This window comes from Euprymna scolopes, chromosome 6 (genome assembly GCF_053919585.1).
Source record: "Euprymna scolopes isolate OS-2025 chromosome 6, ASM5391958v1, whole genome shotgun sequence".
NCBI classification, from domain to species: domain Eukaryota; kingdom Metazoa; phylum Mollusca; class Cephalopoda; order Sepiida; family Sepiolidae; genus Euprymna; species Euprymna scolopes.
In genome coordinates this window covers 29,873,853-29,886,294 of record NC_136487.1, presented here as the reverse complement: position 1 = coordinate 29,886,294, position 12,442 = coordinate 29,873,853, and the positions used below count along the sequence as shown (strand labels likewise).

The 12,442-nt window shown below is 35.8% G+C and overlaps 1 protein-coding gene across 1 annotated transcript in view; it reads right to left on the bottom strand.

The window, feature by feature from the left end:
• Window positions 1–6,315: 6,315 nt before the first annotated feature.
• The window catches only part of LOC145277599 (allene oxide synthase-lipoxygenase protein-like), an 88,450-nt gene continuing 82,323 nt past the window's right edge, over window positions 6,316–12,442 (bottom strand). Inside the window, exons 16-17 of the mRNA XM_080129116.1 lie at window positions 11,288–11,451; window positions 6,316–7,552 (exon numbers count right to left, since the gene is read on the bottom strand). Coding sequence (XP_079985242.1) covers window positions 7,438–7,552; window positions 11,288–11,451 — 279 coding nt within the window. The 3' untranslated portion in view covers window positions 6,316–7,437. The remainder of the gene's footprint in view (window positions 7,553–11,287; window positions 11,452–12,442) is intronic.

Below are 12,442 nucleotides of genomic sequence, written 5' to 3'. Positions count from 1 at the left end.
TCAGATAGGTTCTTATGAGTAGTGGTTGATAGGCAGAAATCAGAGGTCCACAGTATTAATGCTGGAGTCCCTCAGGGGTCCATCCTTGGTCCAACTCTCTTCCTGATCTACATCAATGATCTCCCAAAACACATACTTAAATCATTTGTTGACATCTATGCTTATGACACGACCATCTATGACAACACATCAAAGGCCGTAAATGACAAAGCTCTCTCTAATTCTCTCTCCTTTGATCTCGAGCACGTGGTACAATGGGGGAAGAGGTGTCTGGTCACTTTTAATGCATCCAAAACCAAGCTTCTATCTTTACATCATCAACGCTCTGATCCCCATCTGGCATTAATTGAAATGGATAGCTCTCGTCTTGGAGAGGCTTGATGTTTTGACAAGCTTCTGGGTTTGACCTTTACTCCTGATCTAAAATGGAACACGTACATCAAATCTGTTGCCAGGGACGCTAGGAAAATGGTGGGATCCTTCTACCGCTCTAGAAGATACCTCACTACTGATGCACTTCTCTATCTTTATAAAAGCCAAGTACGTCCAAGGATAGAGTACTGCTGCCACATCTGGGCAGGAGCTGCTAAAACAGCCTATCCTTCCTCGACAGAGTACAAAATAGACTTCTTGGTTTAGTAGGGAATGCCCTTTTCTTTTCCCTGCAACCTCTCTCCCACAGATGAGACGTTGCAAGCCTGTCTTTGTTTTATCGATATTTCCATGGCAGGTGCTCGTCTGAGCTCCAATCCCTCGTCCCCCCTCGCCAATCTTTCACGAGAAACACCCGTCTGGCTGAAAGTACTGTGAAAAACTTTCCCCACCCTTTTCTGTGCCTAAATCCAAACGTAGATTCCATGAGCAAAGCTTCTTTCTTAGAACTGTACGCAAGTGGAACTCTCTGCCGCTTGCCTGTTTCCCACCTGACTACAACTTGGACGTCTTCAAGTCCAACATTAACAAACTCCTGAAAAACCGCCCCCTTAAGTAAGATACTCTATCACCCCCCCAATACTAATGATTACTACAATACTATCTCATTGATTACTGTACACGCAATAACCCTTATCCCTGAGTGGCCTTCGGGCCTTGATAAGTGGTGACCCATATGTAAATATATATATATATATATATATATATATATATATATATATATATATATCCATAGTAAAACAGGATTGCCGAAATCTATACTGTTCATCAGAGAGAAATGTAGCATCTTTTAAAATGTTAGACTATCGCTAGATTTATTAATTATTTTCCCAGCTTTTATAGATTGGTTATTGAATGACCGTTTTGCAGAATTAGTTTTTTACCAGTGTTCACGAAAACCGATACTACAGAGGCAGTTTCTAATGATCAGGAAACCTAGCCTATAAAAAGAGTTTTACGTGAACATATTAGATAATTAACATTTTAAAAAGTTAATTAGTTATTATCAGTTAATCTGTCTGTCTATCTATTTATCTATCTATTCAATGATATTCTTAAAATAGTTTATATTGGAAGTTATTTACTGTATTTATAGAATAAAGTTAGCAATGGGTTTTAGCTGAATATGTTTATATAAATTAGATAGGTTAAATATAAACAAAACAACCTTGGGCTGGCAGACGTTGGAAGGTCACACGTTAGAGAGACGGTGCTTTTTGAATGATGACTTAACAGAACTGAGGGCAAGAGGTCAGGAAAGTCAGAGTCGGAGAGTTGGAGTTTGATCATAATTTAAGGCATTAAAGTAAAGATCTATCCTATGAAACATTTATTCTTAACATAAAGAAGCTGCCATGTTTCTCGACCGCGCATTTGCAGTCTTGAACCAATTAATAAATAGATAAATATCCAACGGCCTTCTCGTACCAATTTGCCAACACTGATCTCTGAGCCGCTCCTTTCCCCGGATAAAACCAACTAAAAAAATTTCTATATATCTGACTATCTTATATACAAAATTGCAAGTCTGTAGATCAAAAATCAGTTTAGTATATAGGTTAAAAATTGTTCTCACACACATTCTCTCTTTTATATATAGATGGCATGTTTTATTTTAGCTAGATAGCGAAAGGTTCGCAATAATAAACAAATCTGGGCTTTTTACGTCATCTTTTTTAGCAAAGGTGCATTGTTGTAATATATCAACAGAAAGTGCATTCTAATCAAGTATTATGAAAAGCAGACAACGAAAGTATACAACAACTTCAGGTTATGTTGTTATGCATGTTATTTCATAACAAAGGGAGATAATTGAGGCGATTTTATTGAAAGCAGACCAGTGCTGTACCTTGTTATTACATATGTTTTTTTTTACACAGTGATCACCACTTATCAAGGCCCGGAAGCCACTCAGGGATAAGAGTTATTGCAAGTAAATTACGTTAGTGTGGAGATTTGATGAAGTGTTTACTTAACGGGATGGTTCATTAGGAATTTGTTAACATTGAACTTGAAGACATCCAAGTTTTAGTCCGTTGGGAAGCAGGCAGACGGAACAGAGTTCCACAGGCGTGCAGTTCTAAGAAAGAAGCTTTGTTCATGGAATCCACGTTTTGATTTAGGCACATATATAGAGTGGGGGATGTTTTTCACAGTGGATTCAGTTAGACGGGTGTTTTTCGTGAAAGATTGGCGAGGGGGGGCAGAGATTGGAGTTCAGATGTGTACCTGCCATGGAAATAACGATAAAACAAGGATAGGCTCGCAACGTCTCTTCTGTGGGAGAGTGGTTGCAGGGTATAGAAAAGGCCATCCCCCACTAAGCCACAAAGTCTATTTTGTACTCTGTCAAGGCAGGATAGGCTGGTTTTAGCAGCTCCTGCCCAGATATGGCAACAGTATTCCATCCTTGGACGTACTTGGCTTTTATATAGATAGAGAATTGCATCAGTAGTGAGATATCCTCTGGAGCGGTAGAAGGATCCCACCATCTTTCCAGCGACCATGGCAACAGACTTGATGTACGTGTTCGATTTCAGATCAGGAGTAAAGGTCAAACACAGAAGCTTGTCAAAACACGGGGCCTCACCCAGACGAGAGCCATCCATCACAATTGATGCCAGATGGGGATCAGAGCGTTGATAATGTAAGGATAGGAGTTTGGTTTTGGATGCATTAAAGCTAACCAGCCACTTCTTCCCCCCACTGAACCACGCGCTCGAGATCAGAGGAGAGAGAGAGAACTTTGTCATTTACAGCCTTTGATGTGTTGCTGTAGATGGTCGTGTCATCAGCATAGATGTCAACGAATGATTTAAGTATGTGTTTAGGGATGTCATTGATGTAGATCAGGAAGAGAGTTGGGCCCAGGATGGACCCCTGAGGGACTCCAGCATTTATATTGCAGGCCTCTGGATTTTGTCCATCTACGACTACTCTTATGAGCCTATCGGAGAGAAATAATTTAATAATTGAGAAAACATTTCCAGTTATACCATAGCTGGAAATCTTGTGAAGTAGACCCTTATGTAATACCTTGTCGAAGGCCTTCGATATGTCAAGAGCAATTGCTCTAAAAAGGAAGCCTTTGTCAAGAGATTCACTAATCATGTGGAATATAACCGTCAGCACATCTGCGGTAGATCTTGAAGAGCGGAAACCATATTGTGTGTCACTAAGATTGTTATTCCTGCTGAGGTGGTTGACTTTTTCTCTATTTAATATGGATTCCAGCAACTTACTCATGACACAGAGGAGACTTATTGGCCTGTACTGAGAGGGAGATGACTTATCACCTGAATTCTTAAATACAGGGCAAACTGATGAGGTTTTCCAGGGTGTCGGAAAGCGCTTCTCCTTAAGGCAGTGCTTAAATAGTTTCGTAAGTATGGGAGCAATTTCTGGTTGAAGCTTTTTTAACACTATAATTGGGATGCCATCTGGGCCAGTTGCTTTACTGGAATCTAGGTTCTTGATTAGCTTGGCGACCTCCTGCACGGATATTTGTATGTTACCTGTGTTATAGGAGGACATACAGGGAGTTGATCGTCATTGTCGCATAGGGTAGAATTAGCTGCAAAGTTCTTGGCAAATAGTTTGGCCTTGTCTGAAGCTGACGAGATGACCTCTGGTCCATTGATAATGGTTGGGATAGAACGCACGCTTCTGTTCAGGATCTTATTTGTTATTTGCCAGAACTGGTGGGAACCAAGCCGCTGATCAGCTACTTTGGATTTAATAGACTGGGGAGAACCATGGCTGGCTGTTAGGTTTTTGTTGGAATTTTTTAGATGGTATGAATTGGTCTATGTCTACAATAAACCATTAGGTCAGATCTGATACTATAGAGGACACTTCATTTTTAAACATGGAGTGCAGAGGTAAATCAGATATGAATGTACAGACGCTATCCCAGTCAGCCATAGAGTATCGGTATACAGTACGGTGGAGGGGTACGTCTGGGTGCTTCTTACATTTCGTTTTTATCTTAACATATACGACGGAGTGGTCGGAGGATCCTAGAGGAGAATGAACGGAACATGAACATAGCTCAGGGGAAGTTGAGAGAAAAAGGTCTAGGAGGCTTGCATATTGACCGGGTGTATCGGGCATACGGGTGGGTTCGCGAACAATCTGAGTGAGGTCATAAGTAATGGCAAAATCATGACAAACGCTCCCCCCATCATCTGTCTTATTTGAATGGGTCAGCCATTCCACGTTATTGACGTTGAAGTCACCACAGATGTGGATGTTAGCCGAGGGATGTGAAGACAGTATGTGGTCTATTTTCTCAGATATGCTCTTAAAGATAGTAACTCCGCTGTTGTGGGGCCTATAGGGCAAATATAAATGCAGTGGTGTTAGCAAGTGCAACCCTGAAGCACATGTAGGGTAAATGAGGATCTTCTCTAGAGATATCCCTGCCACACGGGAAGCCATCCTTAATGTAGGCACATATTCCATGCCCATGGCGATCTTGGGTGTCAGATTTAGCTGTTAAATTAGAGTATCCGTTAATTATGAACTCATCTAGGGAAGTGGTCGGCCCTATTCCACTTTCACTTAGAAATAATATGTCCGGTTTCGTCTCCTGTAATTGGGTTTCAACCTCTGGAAGGTTGGAACGTAGACCCCTGATGTGTGAGAAGGAGACCTGGTAGTAGGGGTCTACATTGGAAGATGGGGTTCTAGGTTTAATCGATTTTTTTTTCTAGAGATATTTCATGTTGAGGTTTTGGGATTTGTGGAATAGGTCGGCATACTTGGTTAGAGCAGTACAGAAAGGGAAATTAAGAGAGAAAAAGACAGGATTTTTTTTTGTAGCACACGAAAAGGTAAAGCCGTAACAATTACCCACTAGTATGGCATCGAGAGGTCCCACCAGAGACTACTGCATGGTCCAGATCAACTCACCAAATGGCAATACAGCAGTCCCAGTACTTTGCGCCTGCTGATAGGACAGCCTTCTTAGTGGTTAATCCAAGGTTCGGGTCCCTGACTATCAGGCGGATAACGTCAGCCCAGACAAAACGTTTACCTCCAGCACCCTTACTAGTGACACGGCCACAAGGATAGACATAGTGACAGAAACATTTCCGACATCTCACACTACTGTTTACCAAGTACTACCGACCTTTAAAGCAGCTTTTTCTTCACCCTTAGTCAGAAAAATAACTCATTTGAATGAGGACTGAGGGACAAAAAAGGAGAAGCGAGAGTTACTGGAGCTGCCGATAACACATCCACTGTATTATCTACTCTCTATAAATATGTGTTTATGGCAGCAAAACATAAGACTGAAATTAAACTAAGTACAAGTATATGTATTGGAAACCTGGAAAAATCATGGATTACAATAAAAAAAATTCGAGCATGAACAGTAATATGATTAAGCTTAAACATGGAAAAGTAAAGGACTAGTTGGAAAAATCATGGATTACAATAAAAAATCTTCGAGCATGAACAGTAATATGATTAAGCTGTAACATGGAAAAGTAAAGGGCTAGTTGTAAAAACTGGAAAAGAATTGGACAAGATATTTTAGTAAAAATATAATTAATTTATAACTTTAAATGTTGCAGCATTAAGAACTTTTTAAATTCAATTCATAACATTATATAATCAATTCTTGATATTATGAAAAGCAGACAACATCAGGCTAGTAGTAGTATTATGCATTTTATCTCCTAACAAACGAGTTCACCTCAACCACAAATTTTTTTGCCACAATTAAATAACGTAGCAATTTTGTCCCTGTGAATTATGATATGAGACTTAAATCTATGTAGAAGACTTTAAAATATTTTTTTTAATTTGAAAACCAACACAAACAAAAGCAAAAAGGTAAAAATTCACAAACAAAAAGACACACTAGAACAAAAATTTCGAATTTCAATTACTTTATTAAAAAAAAAACATTTAAACAATGTTTAAAAATGTAAAACAATGTCTAAAAGCATATATATTATTTAATTGGAATTCATTATTGAGATGAGTATTATTTATTAATTTTCTTTATTGCGGACTATTATCCCCATCTTTCTTAGATGTTGTTTCACAACGTTTCGGCCAATTATTCATCTGGCCTTTGTCAGGTGGCAACCGCGACGGGATAGGAACTCTGACAACAGGATAGGAAGAACCATGGTGGCAGTAACTGCTGAAACTTTAGTTAGGAGATTCGGAGGATAATTAATGTTTAAAAGGTTCAATGCAAAAAGTAATAAAATCCAATTTAAAAATAACAAAATATGGATGTGAAACTTTTCAGTGGAAGGAATAATTATTTTATTTATTTATGTTAACGAAAACGTAATTTTTATATAATCATCACTCTCTTTCTTTTCGCTTCTTCCTTTTCTGGCAACTTGATTAGATAATCAACTACGATCCTTCGTTCGGTAGAATAAATTTGCCGAACGATTACAAATTCCGTTATGCTCAATTAGACATTACGTCTGTCCATATTCCATTCACCGAACAACAATGATTTTTACATTTCAAATTTCAATTAGTTTATTTCACACAAATCATAGTTTATTAACAGATTTAACGTTAAAAACTGAAATATAATCACAAAATAATTCAGTTTTCAGTGTAAGGAATAATATTAGCATCGATTTCAAAATGTTATATATTTATATTGTGTGAAAAATGTTATATATTTATATTGTGTGAAAAATGTTATATATTTATATTGTGTGAAAAATGTTATATATTTATATTGTGTGAATAATCGCAATAAATTTTATGAATTTTTTAGTGTAAATAATTGCATGTTATTAAATTGTTGCAGGTAAACATTTTTATATTCTAAATAGTGACACTACAATATAATCCAAGTGGAAAATAACTAAATTGTAAACAATGTACCCATTTTGGTTATCAGATATAAATGTGTGCGTTTTTGTATACATATTTACTATGTTCTAATATTTACTTGTTTTTGTTTTTATTACGTGAAACCAAAATGTTTTTGACAGTATAATATGTTTCTCTGTCTTATTAGATGCTAATCGCGTTCGGGATATTTTCTGGAAGTAATACTTCATATGGGAAGATTAAATCTCGGTTTCTCTTCCTTATTGTAATAGATGCTTCCTGAAGGTCCGCTCGAAATCTGATGAGATAAAAAGAAAAATATTTATATATGAATATATATATATAAAGTTACAATTTTACTTTTATGGAAATATTTCAGATTTAAGCGTATATTAATGCTGATACTTAAGAATATTTTCATAATTAGTAAATAGATGAATAATTCTATAAATCATTTGTTTCTAACGGCGTAATGTAAGTCTAAATAGTAACATTTGTTACATATGAAATGGTAAATGACGTTTTTGCTTGAATCGGACTGCAATAGTGTGTCTTTATATGCTTATGTTGCATTATTTTGTTTCATTTAATTTTTTTACATGGTAATAACCACTTATGAAGGTCCGAAGACCACTTGAGCATAAGTGTTAATGAATGTAGGGTGTTTATTTAGTAATCGGTAATGATGTAGATTCGGAAGAATTTGGATTATTTGAGAAGACTTGTTTACAATGGACTTGAAGGCTACCATAATGTAATCGGCTTGGAAGCAGGCTAAGCTAACAGTATTCTCACATGCGGGCTGTTCTAGCAAAGAAGCTTTATTCATGGAAATTTGCGTTTAGAATTAAACACAAATAGAGAGTGAACGAAAATTATGGATAGTAGTTGTAGCTAGTCGAGTGTATTTTTGTGATATTTATAGGATATGCATAGATTAAAGCTCAGGTATTGCAACAGTATTCAATTTTAGGGTGTACTTTGCTCTTATAAAAATAGAGGATTGCGGTGATCTTGGCAACAGATTTGTATGTATGTATTCCATTTCAGATCAGGAGTGAAGATCAGTCCCTGAAGCCTGTCAAAACATGATGCATCACCAAGATGATTGGGGCTTAATGAGAGGCAAATCTATTATGATAAAAAGAAAGAAGCATATTTTTCATGCTTACTGTTGTATTCTTCGATAATGTATAGCATAATAACGTTGACACACCGGTTTTGCAGGGGTATCATTTGTCTTTCGAGATTAAACGGAGGCGTCGATTATTCGATAGTGTGCTCTATTGTTACTATTATGTTTCCTGGGTCAAATCTACTTAAGAATATACAGTATAGAAAAATGCGTTTAAACATACTTGTTCTATCTATGATGTTGAGCACTTTTAGATTACTACATACCACTTACCAAATATAATTTTGTAATTTTACATTGGTTATATTAATTAAGATGCTACTGAAACCATTTTAAAAAATGTAGAGCGCAATTAAAACTACACTTTCCGCGTTTCTTGTTCGACTTCTTTGCCATAGGAGACGCTTACCAATTTTAAAGAAAGGCTGGAATCATTTCCGGAACGAATATACTGAAGGTACAGTGTTTTTATTTTAAAGCATGGTTACAAAATCTTGTCTATAACAAAATTTAGCTTTAAGTTTTAATGCCTATTTAGAGATCAGTTAACATTTACATCATCTTTTCCATTAATACTACATTAGAATACATTGTTAAATGATGAGTGTAAAATGCAGAACAAAACTTCGCAATAAACAACAATAAACGATTACAATATACAAAGGCATTTTATCTTACTTCAAACGAAATTACATCCGGAAGCGACCATAGAAAGAAAATGTAATGGTTAAATAAACGAATCCCAATCTGATCCGATATTGTTTGTATCCTCTGTACAGGGGAAGCTCTAAAATAACTAGATACAACGCTATTTCTATCTTAATTATAAAAGTTTCACCGGAGAGTCTATTATTATACGTCATTATTAATCGAAGGCTATCACAGAAAACTTTTTTATAACTTTACATCTATATAAATAAAACAGTAGATGTATGCGTTTGTATAAATATTTAACAGGTAAACTCTTAAACTACTAGTAATATAACACGGAAATTAAGAGGAAATAGTAATCTTACATCAAGGACGGTTTATAACGTGTAAAATCTTTGATTGGGTTGATGCATAACACATACAGACATATATGGCATGTTGAAATGCGAAATGTTAGTTTCTACTAGTCGACATGTTTATATTTCTTGCTGCGCATGCGCACATAAAATTAATTTCTTCAAGTGTGTTAATATTGAGACTTTATTATCTTTGTCTCGATAGTAACGTCGTTAGAGAACGCGGTTGGAACACGAAATATTTTAGTTTTCATTCTCACTAATGGTAGTCAGTTTCTGGCATCAAGTCTTTGTAACAATAAATGCGAATATCTGCATGATTTTAAATATAATTAAACGTATTTCAGGGCAGCGGAATGAAAAGAATTATCTTCAGGCTTGGAAATCAGATAATTATGTATGAGGACGGAGTTTTCAAATATATCAAATACAACCTGGCAACGGCGGATACTTCGGTTAGTATGAACATATTTGAGCATTTACAAAGGCAAATAACGATTATCGCCACTTACTTGTTTCCAGTTTTTTGAACTTTCAGATTATGGATGTACTAAGCTTCAAAATTGCCCAAAGAATCTGTGACTTTAGACTGAGAACATTAGTAATGGTAATGAGATTAATGGTTGTACTCGCATTGGATATCGACTGGAGAAAGTTTGTTCTGTTTTCGGCTTATTGAGAAAATTATTTATCAAATGAAGCAAACTAATCAAATCTTTATATTCAGGAATATTATGATTTTAAATTGAAAACGAAAATTATACTCAGAATTATTTTATGACTAGAAGATATACTCGGCATTAAGCGGTATTAAGTGTAAAGGTAAATTCCTTTAAAAAAATGAAGTAAAGAAACTGAAAGAAACTAAGACATGTGCATACGAGTATTATGTTTTTTTTTTCAACATTTCACTTCTTGTCAGTAAAAGAATACTCAAGCTGAGATCGAAACGAAAAACTAAAGCCAGTGAATCGAGTACGATAACCATTAGACTAGCTTCACACGTTCTTTAAAAGGCGTTTTCGAACCTCGTGAAACATTAGTCAAACATATAAAACTTCGATGACCCCCCCACAGGACTAAATTTTCAATTTTGACTCCTTACCAACAATTTCTCTGGATGAAAAACGGTTAACACGTTTTTACAAGCCTTAATACCCTATGTACCAAATTCTATGTCTGTAGATCAAGAATTTTCTAAGTCTTTTGGTTGTGAAGTGTCATCACACAAATTCTCGTCTTGATATATATACTAGATGTACCCGGTGTTGTCCGGTGTTAAAGGTAACTTGAAATAAAAAAAAATATTTTCACATGTTTGAATGTAATATATACCACGCTACATGTCTGAATATCAAAAATTCGTTGAGTATATAGGTTGATAAGTGTCCTCACACATGCATATTCTCACCTTTATAGATATATAGATAATTACGAATCTACAATTACTTTAGATTTCTCTTATCTAACAGAAATTAACAAATAACATCTTCATATCGTTTATAATTTTAATCGAAGTGTTGCTTTTGTCGTATAGACTACAAACCGCACAAGTACCGTTTCTGTTCGTAACCATTGTCTCTTAAGACAGGAACAAGCCTATATCACTTCTGTACATATATAGAAGTGTCAATGGCGCAACGAATAGCAGATTTGACGTTTGACTCGACAGTTTATATTCTGGTTCGTATCGAATCCAATGTATTACGTTTGTTTAGGATGTGACTAACCTTTACCTGACTCCACCCGTGAGTAACTACTTCTAAATAAAAAGAATCTGTAAACTAATTCTAATATCTAACTCAAACAATTGAAATGAAACAATTGTTACTTGATGATTCATACGAAATTAGTTGTGCATTCTTAAAGGCAACAATCTATCGTTACTTACTTGTCTACAATTTCGAGAGCTTTCGGATCATAAATGTACTGAGTCTCGAAATTGCCCAAAGAATTAGTATCTCTCTGACTGAGAATATCAGTAATTGTCATAATACTAAGAGTTGTGGTTGCGTCAGGTACCGACTGAAGAAGGTCCTGTTCTGTTCGCGGTTCCTGTAAAAAAAGACAATAATAATAAATTAGTAAAATAATGTGGCGCATTATAGCTTGATCTTTTGCTAAACTTAAACATAGGAAGAGATATCAATAATAGCTTACAACGAGATAAATTTTTTACATAAAATATGTAAAAAAATTTATAACAAAGTATATTCTCAAATTACTTTATAATATATATCTATATTTTTATATAAAGTATTAGTTTTATCTTGGGCATGTATTAATACAATTCTTACATTGGCAATACGTGAATAGCCTTTGGTTTTTAGCTCTCGTATTCTATACTCATCTCTCTCTCGTTCAGTTAAGATAAGTTTAATTTTTTAAGTATTTTTGCAGTTATTGGCCCGCATTTCCGCATATGTTGACTTGGAATAACCCGGCAACTGACGTAAAACGCCGAAATATGCCCAGCGTTAATCACACGATTAAAACTCATCCAATGAAAAATCCATAAGAAAACGTACTGTGAGCTTAACCAATAAAAATTCCAGCAATCGACAATTAATAAATTGTGAGAAAAATATTGGTTTTTACCGTGAACAAAATTTTAATCATTAAAAAAATGGAATACCTCTCTGCGTCATGGAACATTTTTGTAATTCCCGGAAGAGTTGTGAGTCATTGATAAGGAGGGCTTTTGTGCTGACAGTACAAAACGGTAACGCACAAACCTTCCTCCGTGTTAAGTACATTCTGTCGGGGATTACCGTCGTATTTTGCTGTTAAATAGCCTACAGTTAAGTGGAAAGAGAAGGCTTCCAACACCTAAAGGTGAACAACAGCCTTTATGTCGTAGACCCTACGATGAAGGCTACTATACATAATATGGCGAGCATGTGGAAGGAGACAAAACAAAAATGTGAAAATGGTCGGTTCCATTTTCCCCAGCCGTTTCCCATCAGTCTTTGCCGGCCCCGAATGGACTTCAGTCGACAGAAGATATTCATAAGGAAATAGTATGGTCCCTTATCCATAAAACAAA